General features: G+C 45.7%; 1 protein-coding gene across 1 annotated transcript; it reads right to left on the bottom strand.

The window, feature by feature from the left end:
* Positions 1–11,270: 11,270 nt before the first annotated feature.
* Positions 11,271–11,875, bottom strand: LOC119651560 (probable salivary secreted peptide). The gene is made up of 2 exons (XM_038055193.1): positions 11,591–11,875; positions 11,271–11,500 (listed from the first exon to the last, which is right to left on the bottom strand). The coding sequence occupies exons 1-2, from the start codon at positions 11,774–11,776 to the stop codon at positions 11,324–11,326; spliced, it is 363 nt and encodes a 120-aa protein (XP_037911121.1). The 5' UTR covers positions 11,777–11,875; the 3' UTR covers positions 11,271–11,323.
* Positions 11,876–18,838: the final 6,963 nt, after the last annotated feature.

The raw sequence follows: 18,838 nt of genomic DNA, 5'->3' as shown, positions 1-18,838 counted from the left end.
TGAATTCTCGTTTGCACGAATTGCGTGATCATACCATCGAAGACGCCTCTCTCGCAACTTTTCCACGATCGGTGCAACCCCATAACGATCGCGGATATCCTCATTTCGGATGTGATCTAAACGTGTGACGCCACTAGTCCAACGTAGCATCTTCGTCTCCATTACCGCGAGACGCCGTTCATTGTCTTTTATGGTCATCTGACCATCAATCCCCCTTTAGTTCTTTACAAGATCCAAGAGAATTATTGCCACGTAGGCATGCACTGCCTCCCCGGATACTGTTCTATAATATATGCGCTGCGAAGCTTCAGTGCGATTGGCTGGTATGCCATCCCGGTTCAATGTGTTGTGCAGTGTTCCCACCTAGACAGGAGCCACATATAGCAGAATGAATTTCGTCATTATTCTCACTAGAAGTGAATTAGTCTTTGCTACCTTTTCTTGCGCATAGTCCAAGCATCCCTTCAAGTTCAACTTGACATAGATCATTACCCCCAGGTATCTAATAACCGATTTTGAAACGGCCTTGTAATTACCAACCGACATCGTCTCTTCGTCCGTCGGGTCCAGTTCACAGCCATTTATTATTCTGTTAAGGGAAAGTCGCACCGCGTCCTTGAAGAACTATTGTGCCCCTTTAACTGGTTATAGTGTACCTGTTGATCATAGTATCTCAAGCAGACCAGTAACCGTTAGGAACTTTAGTATGTTCCTCACTTCCAGAAGTTTCAGCTTTGCATCTGGTATTAAGTGTTCTCCCAGATGTATCGACCTACTTTGCACAAGTGCCGGACACTGTCCCAGGACGTGCATAGAGGTTTCGTCCTCCTCCTCACAGAACCTGCAGGCAGTGTCCGTAGATATCCCTAGCTTCCCTAGGTGGTAGTTCAGCCGACAATGACCAGTGAGAATTCCCACTATGATTCGGAGGTTCTTTTTGGTGAGGTTTAAGCAATCCTTTGTGCGCATGGGTTCGTATCCCCCAATAAGCACCCTGGACTGCTCCATCCCTGGTAGGCCCGCCCAATATAGTTCCCTCAACCGTTTCTCTTCGTTTCTTAGATTCATAGCCATGAAACCGTTTCCGATTCCACAGAAGGGTTCTGGTCCGTGTAAAGGCATCCCTGCTCCCTTCTTGGCTAGTTCATCCGCTGCCTCATTGCCTTCCAGCCCAGCATGGCCTGGAACCCAAAGTATCCAGACCTTGTTGGACGAGCCGAGTGTATTCAGTCTCTCAAGGCATTCCCATACCAGTTTAGAGTTCACCTGGTTGGACCTAAGTGCCTTGATCGCTGCTTGGCTATCGGTGAGAATAGCTATGTTCTGCCCCCTGTAGTTCCTTTGCAGATTAAAGGAGGCACATTTGTCTATGGCGTAAATTTCCGCCTGGAATATGCTAGTGTACCTGCCCATTGGCTCAAAGTACATTTTCCTTGGACCAATGACACTGGCACCCGCTCCCTCTGCTGTGAGGGATCCGTCAGTGTACCAAGTAATCAGTTGCTGGTTTGAGCTGTATGTCGCAGCCACGCTCTCCCAGTTTGCCTTGTTACTGCAACGTGTTTCAAACTTCTTATCGAAGTGAAACCTCGTTGTCATGTTGTCCCTCGGTATCAGTAATTCGGGATACCGCCTAGAAAGGATATCAATCTTCCTTCGATTTAGGCAGCTCCCCGCCTCACTCATGCTACCGGCCATCCTGAATATTGATCTCCTTGCCTGCATCTGTATGTGCAGATGGAGAGGGGTTAATCCCAGAAGGACCTCCAGGGATGCCGTTGGGCATGTCCTCATTGCCCCACTGATACACACGCAAGCCAGCCTTTGGAGCTTATGTAATTCCCTGGCTTGTGTGCTGAGTTGGGTTCTTTCTGCTCAGATTACCGCTCCATAGGTAATCATTGGTCTTACTATTGCAGTATATATTCAAAGTAGTATCTTCGGGCTACAACCCCATTTTTTTCCTGCTATGGATCTGCAAGTCATCAGAGCCCTCGTGGCTTTCCGACAAGTGTTTCCGACATGTGTCTTCCAGAGTAATTTTTGGTCTAGCGTGATTCCCAAGTGTTTGACCTCTGTTTCTCGTTTCACCTCCATATCATGTAATGTTATGGCTTTCAGGTGATCCAGCTTACGCCTCCTAGTGGATGGTACTATGGTGGTTTTGGTTGGGTTGATCCGCAGTCCCACCTTCCTGCACCGCACTAGTAACCATTAATCCAGTTTGGATTCTATCACATAGGGTATCTTCATATTTGCCCCTACAGATTAGAACAATGTCGTCCGCGTAGCCTTGGACTTGTATTCCAGTATTAGTTAACACGTCCAGCAGTTCATCCACTACCATACTCCACATCAGCGGCGATAGTACTCCGCCCTGTGGACAGCCTTGAGTGGTGTTCATGATAATAGAATTTGTACTTGTTTGTACCTCTATTTGTCTGCTTTCTAGCATTTTGCCCATCCAGAGTGCCAGGGTGTTTCCCACTCCTTTGCGGCTCAGGGCATCCTGTATCTCTGTGTGCGATGTGTTGTCGAATGCTCCTTCGATATCCAAAAACGCGCACAGTGCAATTTCTTTTGTTTCTATGGCGTCCCGTAGTACCTCTGTCAGCTGATACAGAGCAGTTTCAGTTGACCTTCCTGCCCGGTAAGCGTGTTGACAGTGATGTAAGGGATTGCGCTTTAGAGCGTTAGTTCTAATATAGTTGTCTATGACCTTCTCCACCGTTTTGAGTACGAACGATGTTAGGCAGATTGGTCTGAAAGATTTAGGGTGAAAAGGATCCTTTTTACCCGCCTTCGGAATAAAGACCACTTTTGCCCGTCTCCATGCCCTTGGTATGTAACCCAGTGCTATGCTCCCCCTAACCACCCTCAGAAGAGACTCTAAGATAATTCCTAGGCCTCTCTGGATAAGTGCTGGGAAAATGCCATCTGCTCCGGGAGATTTCATTGGTTGAAAGGTTCCCACTGCCCACCTTAGCCTAGCTTCTGAGCATACCTCTTTTGCTAGTTTCCAGCTCTCTTTCCTTCCCCTTTTATTCGTTGTTGGGGTGTCAGGCAGATTATTGTCGGCTGCCGCCGAGGGGTAGGACCCCGGGAAATGAGTTCTGAGAAGCAGGTGTACCCTGTCCTCCTCATTCTCGGTGAATGTCCCATCTTCCTTTTTCAAGCAGACAGAGGATATTCCCCCGTCTTTGGCTACAGCCTTGTACAGCCTGGTTGCTTCTGTGATCTGTTCAATCCCTTCACAGAATTCCCTAAAGCTGTTCCGTTTCGCTTCCCTGATGGCGCTGCTATACGCAGTCAGTGCATTTTTATACCTCCGCCAGTCCCCGGTTCGTTTTGCCCGGTTATAGAGTTTTCGTACCTCCGTTCTCATTCTGGCTAAGTTCCTGTTCCACCATGGTACATCCCTTGATGACTTGACTGTCTTAGCCGGACAGCTGGCCTCATATGCGTCAATGACGATTGTGTTGAGGTCTTCCACCACCGTTTCTAATTCTAATTCGCTCCTGATGTCACCGCTCCCTTGAAGGTGGGCAATGTTGTTGCTCAGGTGCATTGGGTAGGATTCCCAATCCGTTCTCTTGGGATTCCTTATTATTCTTTTTATTTCGAAGTTACCCTCAATGTCGAATCTGATTATCCTGTGATCAGACATTGAGGGTTCATCCGACACCCTCCAATTCTTGACCATCCCGTTCATTAGGGTATTTCCTAGAGTTATATCTAGTACCTCTTGTCTGGTGCTGGTCACAAATGTTGGAGTGTTCCCTACGTTGTATATTTCTAACTTATTACTAAGAATAAATTCGAGAAGGTACTCACCTCTACGATTAGTGTCACTGCTTCCCCACACTTCGTGGTGGGCGTTGGCATCGCAGCAGAAGTGGTAACGCCCTCTCCTCGCAATACTCCGTCAGCCTTGCGACTTGTTCCGGTGGAGCCCGGCTCTCGTCTCCTGGGAAGTATCCCGATGCTACAACTACATCTCGAGTGCTCCTCCCGGCTTCCAATGAGACTTGGATAGCCACAAGGTCCCCGGTTAAGAACTCTGAAAGACATATGTATTTTAGATTACGTTTGAGAATTATGCAAGCTCTTGGTTTTTCACAAGAGGAGTCCCAAATTACCTGCATGTCTCCTCCTTGCAGACCGCGAATCTGCCCCCGGTACACCCAGGGCTCCTGAGCCAGCACTATTCCAATGTTCTCCTTGGAATTTGCCCTTGCAATCACTGCAGATGCAGCTCTCGCATGGTGGAGGTTTATCTGGGCTATCCTAGTGCTGGCCATTGGCTCCTTTATTGTTTGGAGCTCTTCTCCACTGTCGGAGTGTCACCCTCCTCCTCCGACATGGCGCTTTCCTGCGCGTCGCTGTCCACCCCGAGCCCTAGCAGTCCTAGGTCTAGGTCGTCCAGCTTCTGCTTTTCACTGGGCAGCAGGTCTATTTCCCTGGTTGATCCCGTTCTTTCCGCCTCTATGGCTTCCGCGACTTCTTCAGGGACCTCGGTAAGTTTTCCACCCGATGCCTCCTCCGAGGTCTCTTTCCTTGGCTTTTCCTTATGCACATGCACGGGTATGTTGCCAAATCAGTAGTTGATATGACAACTCCGACGTTTAATTGCCTCTAGGGATCGGTCATCTACCCCGATCGTGAGGAGTTTACCCTTTCCCTCCACCTTGCTTCTGAAGACTCTCCATAGTCGAGTATGGAGATCGTTCTGAGCAATTAGGAGTCTCATAAGGTTTTCTGTTACTATTGCCGCGGCCTTTGAGAGAAAAACTGTCACCATGTGGGCTCCTGGTATATCATCTCCAGTACATGTTGACAGTTCCACCCCTTCCCAGCCTGGCAATCTAGGAATTATGGTTCTGACCCATTCTGCGGTACCTTCCGTCGCGCAGTCCACTAGTATAAGGCCTGGTCGAAAGCGTATCCCGGTGAACACCAGTTTCGACGTCCAACCCTTCACAGCCATGCTTTGATAACATAAATGATTCAAACAAAGTTCCAAAATCTTGGTAACTATCACCACCGCCAGCTCCACCAACGGAAGCAGTTCGTTCTATGTCACCTTCTTTAACGTATTCCTTATTGTGTCTTAAAGAAAGGTAGGGAGTTTTTGGAGGTTTGGTAGCTGAACGAACCTCTGCTTTTTCCACTGAGCAGGAAACCTTGCTTCCACCCTACATGATTCAAATGTGCTTATGAACTGTGTGACCCTGATTTTAGTAGCTAATTTCAGGCTTCGAATTCTGTCCAATCCGGGATCTATATTCCCTCTAATTCATCTACAAATTTTTCGTATTTCCTCCTCGGTGACCCCGGGGGTCGACAAGACGTCCTGTTGCAACTTTCGTCGAGGCCCACTTCTACGTGATGTGGGAAATGAGTTGTAATTATTTTTAAAAAAGGGTCATGGACACGTCACATGTGTTAGTCCTTGCTCACGAACCTTGATCATTGTAATCTGGAAGGCAATGCCCCGGTTTGTATTCGTCTTAACGCACAGTCGCCTGTACCAATTCCGGTTATTCTTAAGTTACTACGAAAATCTCGGTATTATATTTTCACCCCACTCTCTCCGGGTAAAATTTTTCATGGATTTCATTTTACCTAGAGTTTTCTCTAAGTTTCCTTTTTCTTCTACACAACTTTGACATTGGATGTCGAAATTTGGACAATCAAATGAGGTGTCAAATTTAAAACTGTGCAGGTACTGACGGTATCCACAATGGCCGGCGAGAAGCTGGATGAGATGAAAATTTATCTCCTCTTGCTTTCTCCGCAGCTATTCCGGGAGGGTAAGAATCATCCTGTGTGTGCAACGACCTTTTTTGAGGGGAGTGGGGGAGGAAGGCTCCAATTGGCATTGTTAAATGCGTTCTTCCCGTTCAGGCGCACTACAACGTAATATTTGCAAGTACTACTCTTTCGGCGTGTTACATTTTCGGCCAAGCTAGTAACAATGGTTGATAAGGCGTTACGAAACCCATACTGTCGATTTGAAAGGCCTCCATAGTGTCTTCAAGATATGATAACATATGGGTCTACAAGGGAATGGCTCAACTGAAGGTTTCTCAATCTTAGGTAGTAGTAACGATTTCTGTTGCTTGTATGCTGAAAGAAATATCATCACGGAAGACCCCTCTTTCCGGAAGGTGTTTACATTACTAAATACTAAAATACTTCGCTTCTTTGCGTTATTCTTTCTGCTTCCCCATTCGAGGGCCCACGTATTGAACCTTTGGGCTTCGTTCCCTTGCATCGCGAACAAGGTTATCGAATGTACCTTCAAACTTAGACAATGTGAGACTGGGTGGGGTGTACCAGCTGAAAATGTATACACTGCTTATTTTCGCTCACGGAGAGCTAACGACCGATCGGCTTTTAATGCATGATATAGCTTGGCGACCGTACGCCTATATCCCCGCTCCACTGGACGTATCTGAGATTTATGTGCTAGCGTGACATTTTTTGTACGGTTTATTTATGATGACAATCTCAGATTCATTCATGTCTACTCAAGAATATCCTGAGCGACCCTTAAAAGACTAAGGTTTATTTGAAGCTTAAATCATCACATTAAGAGTAACTATCGCACAGGATTTTTTAGCCTCCATTCCTGGTTCTGCAAATTTCGTCTTCCTATTAATTGCAGGCATATAGGCCTATAAGCCGATGGATCGCCCAAGGTTTTCTAGCTATTGCTTTCACTTTTGAATCTTTTATGACGCCGTCATGCTTTTATGACGCCAACGGTTTCATTAGCGTACACTTAAACACTTTTAGAGAGAGAGAGAGGATAAAAAACTATGTCCCGTGGTAATCCTACCGTGATGGGCTACTCCTTCGCCCTCTCATCCGTATTGTACCAAAGTGTTTTTTTCGGGATGTGCGTTTTAGCCAATGAGCTTTCTATCCTTTTCCAGGTGGCTGAATTGAATGCATTTTTGATGTCTATTGCCAACACGGCACGTGCTTCGGCAGTGTATTCCAAGCGGAAGTACTGGCAACCTTGTAAGCCTGTCGATGACTGGGGCATGATCCAAGTTTCAAGTGTATCATAGTAATTTTGACCGGCAGTGAAGCAGCTATTAAGTCTGTGTACCCAGTGGTGACATCCTCCGGGCTGGTGGGGCAGCACAGTCCAGTCCTTCGGTTGGCATAGTCTGCCCTACGCTGGTGATTGAGAGATGAGATGAGAAAGAGAAGAGATAAGAAATGGAATCTATTCACACTATTTAGCAGCCACTGACTTTAGATAGCCACTCAGCAGCTCTAGCCTGAGCCAGGCTACGGACATTAGATAAACCATTCATTGAGAGCCTCAAGGAGATCTCTAGTTGTAAGCTGGTTGGTTGGTTCTGGAGGTCAGAGCTGGTTGGAGTCGGCTCTCCTTGTTTTTACTACAGCAGCCCATTATCTTAGGAGTTTGTGGCATCAAAATTGCATTTCACATTGGGTTCTTCGGAATTTCCACTGATACCTACCTATCTATCTACTTCCCATAACCTGTCAAAAGCAGGAAGACAGGCAACTGGCCATAACTTACTAGTTTAACAGGGTGGGAGTATTTGAGATTGACAGGTGCCTATTCTGCAATGGGGAGCGCAATCGAGTAACATTTCCTATGTGAATGCCCTGCCTAAGGGCATATCAGGATTATATACACTAACGAAGAACATGCGATACAAAAACGAATTTAGTATATTCAGGGGGAGGAGGACCGCTAAAGCTTCAGCGTTGAGGAGTGAAATCCCCCCCCCCCCCCATTCCACAATACATAGCTATCCACATGCCTGTAAGACGCTATCTTTTTTTTGTTTGTACTTGGGGGCTGAAAGTCTTAGAAAGACAGGTTCAGATTCCTCTTCTCCATTGCGAACCTTGGGCAGTGAAATATTACATACTCTGTATTCTCCGGTACGCCACACCATCTAGGACAATTCGGTGAATCATTCAATCCAAAACGGTGCAGATGTTGCCTGTAGCAACCACTATGCCTCGCGAGGAACTGGGTAATGTGGTAGTTGGTATCACCATGTTTCCGTTCTCGCCACATCCCATTGTTGAGGATTAGCCTGGAAGTCCACAGACTCTTCGTAGAACCCCTCCCCCCCCCCCCCGCCGAAGTCTTTCCACTCTGACCTTGCCGCATTTCAGCGTCGTGTGTGCTCCTCCATACATCTTGTTCTTTTCTTTGAGTGTCGTTATTAAGACCGCTTCTGTTTTCACCTCCGCTAAGGGCGGTCCAGCTTTTTCAATCCAGGAGTTTACCAATTTCATTGTTTTGGTCGTATAGACCCTCAAATTCTCTGGGCGTTTTGTTGTAACAACCGCAGCTAGATCATCTGCAAAGCCGACAATCGTAGTTCCCTCTGAGACGAAAAGAGGAAGCACCCCATTATACATGATTTTTCACAACAAAAGACGCAGCACCGAGTCGTGTGGTACTCCCACTGTGACAATGAACTCTTTGGAGGACCCTCATCCGTTCCGGATCAGAGAGTGCTTTTTGAGAGGTAATTTTCAAACAGATTCCCGGGTGGGAACACATACGTCAGCCAACGTTCCTTTAATTCTGCTCCCGTTGGCCGAAGTGAATGCATTTTTGACAACCAATGCCAACACGGCACAGCAGCCGCCACAAATTGGTGGGCGTTTCGTCAGATTCATTACTATGCTTATTGCATTCACCGTAGAGTTGGCACGCCGAAAACCAAACTGGCACTCCTGCAGTTTTGTGATAATCGGTTTGCAAACTCATGTTTGACATCAATTTTGTTCTTGTCCGAAGGAGGGAAATCGTTATCAGAAGATCTCTTTCTGGATGAATTGGCATTTGTCCGCTTGTAGCAATAGTCTGTTTTCTTGGGTCTTGCTTACCTTGGTTGACTTCAGCCCTGCCCTTGGTTGAATGATGTGGAGCCTTCTTCTCTCTTGAATCTCCGTGACATCTAGTAGAGCTTTTCAGCCGATCAGCCTTTCTAGAAATATTCTCTAGTGCTTTAGCGAAGCCGCCTTGTTCCTTCTTAACAGAATGATGTGTAGTACTACCAGATTTCTCTTTTCTTGATGGATCTTGGCATTTTGTAGACTCTTTTATCTGGTCGACTTTTCTTGAGATATCCCCCAAGGCACTAGCGAAACTGCTTTTATCGTAATCCTTCTTCGCTGAAGAATTCAATTCTGAATGGTGACGTTTTCTTTCTGTAACGTCACTATGAGAAGACTTCTGCCGAGAGGCATCATTGTCCTTCTGAGCTTTTTGACTCCGAGATTTCTTGATGATACTTTCCTTCATGGATTCACGTTCGGTGCTCGTTTTGTGCTTGGAGGAAGAATGTCGTTTCTCAGAGGAATTATGTCCACTCTTGGAGCCTTCTTGTCCTGCATGCTTGTCAACGTCTCTGTTGTTGGTCACATGATTGGCACCGTGAAGTGCCGGCCCGTGTTTCCATCGTCCAGCCTTCTCTTCTTTTTTAGAAGAGTTATGTGCATTACCTCGAGCTGCACAAGCTGTTGTGGATAATTCTGCCCATCATCTTCCCCATTTTATCCAGCAGGTAGATAGGGATCGTATGGCCCTGGCTGGTTCTCCATGTGGTTTGTTGGGTTTGGAAAATATCATAACACCAACTTTTTCTTTTTCCACTGGGTCGGAAATTTTCCTTCTTTTAGACACGCTTCGAAAGTATTAACGAAAAAGTCAGGCCTAGTTTTCACTGTCAGCTTCAATGCTTTGTGGAGGATGCTATCCGCAGATCTCTGCAGTTACTGGTGATATTATGCCGTCGTTGAGCGGACAATTCTATCCCTTCTGTTATTTTCATGTTGAGGAAATAGAGTGGTAACAATCTCTTTCAGAAGGGGCGGGAAGGTCACCTAGGGTGATCACCACAGCCCTTTTATGACCATCCTGGAGGTCATATCCCAAGGGTTTATATTGGCAAGGTCGCACGGCACCTTGAAGCAGTTCTTCCGAATAATTTCTTTTAAGCGGCAACGCATTTTCCTGTGCGTCTCCTCTGGATTATTGGGTGATTTGGGTAACTTTTTCTATGGCCGTACCATCCAGTGATATATTGGGCTTGCGCATCCCGGGAAATGGGTCCACTTCTGGAGCTCTTTTTCGAATTCGATTCGCTTTGGATTTTCATGCAGTTTTCCTGGCGGTCACTGTGTATAGTCCTTGCTGATTTGCCAATCGATTTTACTGGTTAAAACGGTGTTCACATATGTCGTCCAGTGAATGCTTCGAGCAGAACACACAACATAGAGAGCCCACGCGGTGTGATTGTAAGCCAATGTCCTCTCGCATCCAAAACCAGAGTGTTCAGCATCTGCTCATACTCGGCAAGGATAGCCACTGTAGATGTGAATTCCTTTCTCTTTCACCTATTGTTCGAAGGCTCGTTCTCCGCAAGTCCATTGTGCTGCTTGCTCGTTTGGTCTGCGAAAGTAGGTCCTGCGCCGTCTGGCAGTGGTTGAGGTTGATTTGTACCAATCTTATCTGTGATTTGTGTTGTCCACTCTCTCTTTCCCTTGGTACAGCTTCACGGTCCTTGCATTGCTCAATCTGTCCTGCATTGCTTCGATCTGTCATTTGGACTGGCTCATGATTTCGCAATGTGACCAAAACCAAGGCATCTAAGGCATCGCTTCAGTGTTACCTGCTCCCTAAGCAGACACATAACCCTGTTTTCTGTTCGAGTGCTGCCTCTTTTGGTAGACTGATGATGACCGTTTATGTTCCCCCGTAGGCTTTCCTCAGTGCCGACTCTTGCAGTCCGATGAAATGGAACTGCTTCTCCAAGGCTTCGCGAGCATCCTCCTTTGTGGTAATCTCATCTATATCTTTGCAGATTATAGTGCTAGCCTTTATGTCGAATTTCCGATTTGGCCCCGCAGTTATTTCTTGGATTTCTTGAGATTCAACATGAGGTCTCCTTTCTGGTCTCGGCGGCTAACATTGCCTTTCAAATTGGTAAGTTTGGCGTTTGCCTTCACAACACTGAGAATGCCAACGTATGACCTTTCACCTCGTTTGGAAATGGTAATCATCTTCGGCCTTATCTTCCTCGAATGCTTTCTTTTTCTAGGTACCACCTTTCTTCAGATTTCCGCATCCACTTTGAGAAATCCAGAGGAAGAATGGACTTTCCAATCGAATTTGACAAGTCTATTTCTAGTTTTATAGAATTATTTTTACGGATATGAAACACTTGAAGTATGAACACTGATCCTCTCAAAGAGCATGTTTTAACTATCATTTATTCAATCTTAAGAAGCTGCAAACGCTCTCAGGGCTTTAACGTCCGAATATCTCAATGATGAAGTTAAATCCATGATTACGCTGAGACTTCAAGTGGATCGTTACATTGCGGTGGCCGAGTCCTCCTTGCACTAGACTCGCGTATCCTCCAGTTCCGTCCATGTATTGATCAGTAACACGAATCCCAGTTATATTGAGATAATTCGTTTTCCCCTGAAATCCAGAGAGGAAGTGTAATCAATGAAAATTGTCAATAAGAAAAAGGATTCAAAAATGTTTGATAGTGGTATTATGGAAACTTACAATTGCCGGAAACTGGTAGTCCTCATGTATAATCCTCCAGAATTTGTATTTCCGGTTTACAATATCCCGGGTTAGTAGTCGATCGAAGGCACTGGGGTGTCCCCATTCCACGTTGTGACTTTGAGCTGATATCACAATGACACAGATTGCCGAGAAGATAAACGTTACAACCGCTAAGCGTTTCATCTTGAAATTACTTTTGTCTTATGTAAATGAAGTGCTCAACCCTCTTATCAAAGTGATGTTTCGCCTTAAACCCGGATTCGCAACTGATATCTCCACAAGTTTCAAATGGTTTATATATACACAGTCGGCTTCAAACAGTGACTCAAAAACACAATGTCAGGTTTGATGGTGCGTGCTTGCGTCAGAAACTCAACTGAATTCAAGATACAATTAATAGGGGTGAAAACAAGGATTCCGTACAGTCACTAAATATCGAAATCGTGTAGCATTAAACAATTGTATGGCAGCCGATGTAACTCAGAGTGTTACATGATGTTCCGGGGTAGTATTTGATAAGATTGTCATAAAATTTGATAAAAGATACTATTTGCAATAGCTGTTTCCGAGCTATGACTCATCTTCATCACACGGCAATATCTTTTATCTATTAGGTTGTTGCAAATGAAATGTCGGATTTTTCAATGAAGTGAAGTTAGTTATGATTTTAATGTTTAAAACTGCCGCAAGGTGACTCTGGTGGTATGGGATAATTGAGTATAAATAGCCGTTCGTTCGATCAAGGAGTCATTTCAGTTTCAATCGTCATTGAAGTTCCAAGTAAAACTCAAAGAAAAAAGCATGGAAGGGAGTCAAAAACGTCTACTTTTTCTATATGAATTTAAACTTGGTCACAACGCAGCGGAGGCAACCAGAAACATTTGCAGAGCATTTGGAGCTGACGCAGCAAACGAACGAGCGACACAGCGGTGGTTCGAAAAATTCCGATTAGGCGACATGACCCTCCAAAGTGAACCTCGTGGACACCCAGGACCATCGATCGACAACGACGAGTTGCGTTTGATAGTGGAATCTGATCCCCGATCATCGATTCGTGACATTGCAGAGAAAATAGGCGTACACTATTCGACAGTATCTCGGCACTTACAACAGCTTGGAAAGGTGAAGAAGCTTGATAAGTGGGTTCCGCATGAACTCAACGAGCAAAACATGGCGCTGCGAATGGAAATATCCAGTTCTCTACTCAACCGCAACAGGAACAATCCCTTTTTGCGCAGAATAGTGACATGCGATGAAAAGTGGATATTGTACGACAACCGTCGCAGATCAGCGCAATGGCTAGATGCCGATCAGCCTCCACAACACATGCCAAAACCGAGCCTTCACCCGAAGAAGGTAATGGTAACTGTTTGGTGGTCTGCATCTGGAATTATTCATTATTCGTTTTTGGAGCGTGGTGAAACAATTAATGCAGAGAAATATTGTGCCAACTTGATGAAATGCACGAGAAATTACGTGTTCAGCGGCCTAGATTGGTCAACAGAGATGGAGTGATACTGCTCCATGATAACGCCCGACCTCATGTTTCCAGAATGACGGTCCAAAAATTAAATGAATTACGATATGAGACTCTTCCTCATCCACCATATTCACCCGACCTCTCGCCAACCGACTACCACTTTTTTAAGCATTTGGATCACTTTTTGGCGGGGAAACAATTCAGCAATGAAGTAGCTGTCAAAAGTGCCTTTGAAGAATTTCTTAGCTCTAGAAACCCAGACTTTTACGAAACTGGAATAAATGCCCTTGTATCTCGTTGGGAGAAGTGCATTGAAGCTGCTGGTTCTTATTTTGACTAATAAAATTAATTTTCATAAAAGTTATAGTTTTTTGAAATTTTACTCAAATATCCGACATTTCATTTGCAACAACCTAATATTTAATTTTCTAATTTATTATACGTTTGCTGTCATGGGGAATTTCTCCTGGTTCCCTGAAAATCATAACAAAAGTCTATATTTGCCAACAAATAATATAAAAGATTTGAAGTTTCACCCTCTTCGTTGGATGATCTCAAATTTATTTAGCGGATTCCATGGAAATACTTATTCCCACTGAACTTCCACTGTAAGTATGATATGTGATTGTCTCGCAAAATATCCACAAATATGTATGTTTTCCAGCAAATTAAAAAAAGATATGACGAAATCGAACGTATTCATTTAGGAGAATAAAATATATGTATATTCCCTTACTAAGTTTCTTTTTATTGTTTTGCATGATATCAACAACTTTCGGTTTGTTTACTTAACATATTATTGACAGAGTATCTGTTTCTGCACCTGTGTAAAGATATTATATCATACATGAGAAAGTGAAATACGTAGCAAGTTTTCGAACCGAATTTACAATATAAACATAGTCAAGCAAACTAGGGGGTGATTTTAAGAGGGTTACGACCGAAAACAACTAAACCCCTTAAAGGATTTCGTCAGAATTAACGTTCGCTTCCCAATGTGCTATTTAGTAGCGTCTCACGGGGTGGCTTCAATAGATGTTAACAGCGGCCTCTGATCTGAAATAAATGAGTCGATTACGTCTACCAAACATTCCTGGATAAGAGAGCCTAATTTACATAGACCTTTCACAGGTACGGAGAATCTCCTGGAAATTACCTTTGTCAGCTATGGGCCTCAAATATATCTTGCGGTCGGAAAAACGGCCAAACATGGTCTTGTCAATCTGTCAGTTCTTGAAAAACAAGAAGAAGATATCAGTATGGAGGGTATTTCGGAGCCTGGGCACCATATAGTGGCAGCCTCTTATTTTTTTTCAGATTTTTCGAATAAATACTTTCTGAGAATGGGTCCGTCAAAGAAATGATCACTATCCACCCCCGCACTCCCCACCTTTCCAACAAGTGTGAAAACTAAGACCGGCTTCGGAAAGTACTAACCGAGACCTTTCATTTGATACGGAGGGGGGAGAAAGGCTATATTGCCAGAGAGTGCAATAGGGACCCCAAATGCCTACTGGGCGAAGTAAAACAAGTGGTAAATGTCCGGAATTTAGGAAGGCGCTCACTGCAATGAGAAAATGAGGTTTATTCAAATAAACCTCAATAATTGCAGGGTCGCTCAGGATTTACTTGAGCAGATCACGTTCGAATCTGAGATGGAAATTGCCATCATAAGCGAACCGTATAGACACCGTCACGGTGGCATATGGGTCACAGATTCGACTGGTGGAGCGGCAATATGGGCTTGTAGTTGACACGCCATGCAATGTCAGTGGCTTTGTGTGGGCACCCACAGCGATCACCAGGCAATCTTCTTTGAGACATGTGTCGAGTCACAGGGCAAAGAACTATCATGCCCGAAACCGAAAAAGATTTCAGGCTGGTCTGCAAAATCTTTGGATGAGCAGACCTTCATAGACGTGTGGCTAGATCAACCTGATAAAGCAGGCGCCTCTACGGAAAGAGCCGTCCATCTGGCTCAATGCATCGCCAAAGCATGTGACGCGTCCATGTCTAGGAGGTGCTCATTCCCCAGTAGGAGACCAAACTACTGGTGGGATGATGAACTGGCCGGTCTTTGATCAGCCTGCCACCGAGCCAGAAGAGCGGCTCAGAGGGCGGTAGGTAGGGTCGATCAGGGGCAGAAAGAGTGCGCCTATTAGGCAGCCCGCAAAACCCTAAAGCTCGCCATCCAGCGAAGCAAGAGGAAATGGGGGAGAGCTTATGCAATCGTGATGGGACGATTCAGAGGCCGTTCATCTCTGCAGATCACGTGCCCCACCCTCTTGCTGAAAATCATCCAGGGGTTGTTCCCCCACCAAGAGGACAGCACCGACACATTCCAGCCACCTCTGAATGTGACGAAATCCAGGCCGGACATGTTCGCTGAGATGTTCGACGCGTGCATGTCCAAGGGAATATTTCCAGCGGCATGGAAGCGACAGAAGTTGGTACTTCTGCCTAAGCCTGGAAAACCTCAGGGTGAACCATCGTCATACCAACCCATATGTCTTTTGGACACTGTGGGGAAAATGTTAGAGCGGGTAATCTATAATAGATTATTTCCGGTTGTTCAGAGCCAAGGCGGCCTTTCAGATCGGCAGTATGGGTTCCGAAAAGCCAGATCAACCATTGATGCCATCAAATTGGTTACTGGCTTGGCCGAAGATGCAATCCACGGAAAGGGTAGTACCAGCAAATATTGCGTGGTGGTAACCCTGGACGTGAAAAATGCATTCAATTCGGCCAATTGGAATCTAATACGGATATCCCTAGCGAAGGTTGGTATTCCCGCCTATCTCGCCACAATTGTCGATAGTTATTTAACTGAAAGGAGGCTCTGGTACGACACTGATGACGGACCGCAGGAGTACGTCGTTTCCGCGGGTGTCCCGCAGGGCTCCGTATTGGGCCCACTACTGTGGAACATCATGTACAACGATGTACTTAATCTTCCCCTTCCGGAGGAAGCCACAGTGGTGGGTTACGCTGCCGACATAGCACTGGTTGTTGTCGCCAAGCATCTCGAAGATGCTGAGTTATACTCAAGGGAAGCAATCAGTGCTGTTAAAAGTTGGCTAGAGAGCTCAGGTCTGACACTGGCGGAGGAGAAAATGGAAGCGGTCCTCATTACGAAGCGACGGAAGAGAAATTACGACCATCAAATACGTGGGGGTGGTGATAGACAGGAAGCTCAGCTATAAGCAACACGTACAGTACGTTTGTGATAAATCATCATCTGCTAGTATGGCCCTGGCGAGGACGATGCCGAACGTGGGAGGGCCACGGCATACCTCTAGGTTGCTTATAGTCAGGGTGGTGACCTCCATCATGCTCCCCAGTTTTGAGCGAGGCGTTGCGGATGTCAGTTAACACCAGTCAACTGAATGCAGTCTACAGGAGGACAGCTCTGAGGATATGCTCTGCCTTCAGGACTGTCTCAGATGACGCAACATTCATCTCTGGAATGATGCCGATTGACATCTTGGCAGATGAGATGGCCAATATATACCATGCGAAGCCAATCTCTTCCTTATTGCAGACGAAGAACGCTGAGAGGGAGAGATCCATAAATATATGGCAAGAGCGGTTCATTCCTGCCATCAATGAGTGGTTGGAGAGACGACACGGTGAGATTAATTATAATCTCACCCAGTTTCTCACGGGACATGGAGGATATCTCCAATACCTTCACAGGTTTAAATTGGAGACCTCACCCGGCTGTCCAAATTGTGATGGAGTCCCGGAGGACCCAGAACATATATTCTTCCACCGTCCGAGATTTGTGGAAAAAAGGAGGAATCTAGAGGAGACTCTAGGAGAGGTGCTGGTACCAGAAAATCTGGTGCCGAAAATACTAGCACATCAAGAGAATTGGGATGCGGTCAACTGCATGATCGCATCTATTCAAGATAAATTGCGAAAGTTAGAGGAAAGGAGAAAAATGTGGTCACGTGCGTCGCGTATAGAAGAAACAGGATTAACTTAGAGTAAGCTGACTCCGCCCCGTGATGTAATACCTGATGGTGGTTCCGCGGGCAGGGAGGGAGTCGGGGGTGGTTTTAGTGGGTAAAATTCCCACACGCTGGTGTGTCCAGACCAGTGTCTTTTAAAGATTTCCACCTCCTCAAAAAAAAAAAAAAGAAAAAAGACAAATACCTGTGAGGAGTTACCAGATCTCCTATCATGTCTCTTCGTGCGGATAAGGGAATTCGTGATAGTGTACAAGCATGCACTTGTACGCATTTGAAGGTGTGTGCGCATGGGCATGGTTATACACAGGTCGGATAGGCGAGGAAAAACGTCCATTCGTGGACAAATATGATTATGGGAAGGTACCCAGAACAGAAAACCAAAAGTCGTTGGCATGTGAAGGCTGGTTGACAGTAACTGTGTCCAAGGCACGTACCCACGCGCCAGTTACTGACGCAAGCCGGTACAGTAACCATCTGCATCGCCTTGTAGGTGGATTTGCCACCCGCACGTGTCAATGGGACGCCCATGTTCCTCCGCTCATAGGCGATACTGCGACCCGGGTAGGGCTGCGCCTGTTTGGTTGAGGTGAACATCTCCTGTGGGAGATTTTTGGAATCCAATACGCCACTTTGTCTCAATCCCGAGACGGGTGAACTGCGGTTTAGTGGAGATAGCACGCCCTGAACTAGGGAAAACGCCAGAGTTATTCCAGCTAACTCAGGAGATGTGCAGGGGGAACTATTACTGAAAGCCTATGGAACTTTCGGCGGCTGTCTACTGTTTGGTAGGTGAGCAGCACAAAGAGGGGAAAGGATAGCTGGGTGAATAAAACCTCCTAACGAGCACAGGGGTAGCTGAGGCGAAAAACAGGCGACTGCCATGGCTGTGGTCCGTGAACGTGAGCCTGTGCCTGAATTTAGGGCAAATACCCGAGCAAAAATGTTGATGATGGTAACAAAATACCATTAATATTGAAGGAAAAAGGGGATATCGCTGCCATTTTTGTTGATTATGAGGTCGTCGAAGTAAATACTATAACAAGTGATAAGGAGGAGGTAACGAACCTGGATTCCTTTAAGGTCAATGGTAAAATGCTATGCTCTCTACCCAGGTCCGTGAAGGCGGGTGGGCGACCAGGTATTGATTGTGGCAAAGGCTGTACCGGGCCCAGCAAAGAAGAATCGGTGTATGCGAACGAGGCGGATATTGTTGCAGTCCTCGCAAAAGCACCCAGAGTGGAAAATTGTGTGCTGGAGATGGGTAATACCCTGAACACGCTCTACGGATTCGTCAGATCAAAGCATAATTTTCATCGCTATATTAAGGTAGTTGCTCGAAATCTTAAAGACACCTGCGAAAAGGCCATGGGTGAGTTACGTTCGGCGAACCAATGTTCAGCTAATACTTGACAGTTTCAAATTCCTACGGTGCCCCCTTTGCGACAAAGGGATGGAGTGAGACACTCAAACAAGTTTAAAGTGGAAAGTTATAGAGGGCGTAAAGAGGAGCAAAGATAGAATGAAGCATACTTGTGTAAAGCTCCCAACACTAAAGAAAAGCCAAAGGTCCAAAGAACCAGTAACGAAAGGAGTGCAACGTTTGGACCGCAAATCGGTACAAATGAAATCCCAGTAAAGGGAAGCAAACGTTTGGACAAGCCAAGGAAGCAGTTAGAAAGCAGGAGGCCCCGCTCGGATGCAATTGTTATCGAAAGCAGAGGTGACTCTCATAGGTTGAGATTCTGCGGAAGATCAAGGTAAATCCGACGCTAAGTGGTCTGTGAGACAATC

The sequence above is a fragment of the Hermetia illucens genome, chromosome 3, assembly GCF_905115235.1.
Source record: "Hermetia illucens chromosome 3, iHerIll2.2.curated.20191125, whole genome shotgun sequence".
Taxonomy (NCBI): Eukaryota; Metazoa; Arthropoda; class Insecta; order Diptera; family Stratiomyidae; genus Hermetia; species Hermetia illucens.
The sequence above is the reverse complement of the archived record's forward strand: the minus strand, read 5'-3'. Positions and strand labels throughout refer to the sequence as shown.

Coding starts and splice junctions, on each gene's coding strand:
- LOC119651560 (XM_038055193.1), bottom strand. CDS start 11,776: ATGAAACGCTTAGCGGTTGTAACGTTTATCTTCTCGGCAATCTGTGTC. Junction 11,501..11,590: donor ACTACCAGTTTCCGGCAATT/GTAAGTTTCCAT, acceptor TCTGGATTTCAG/GGGAAAACGAATTATCTCAA.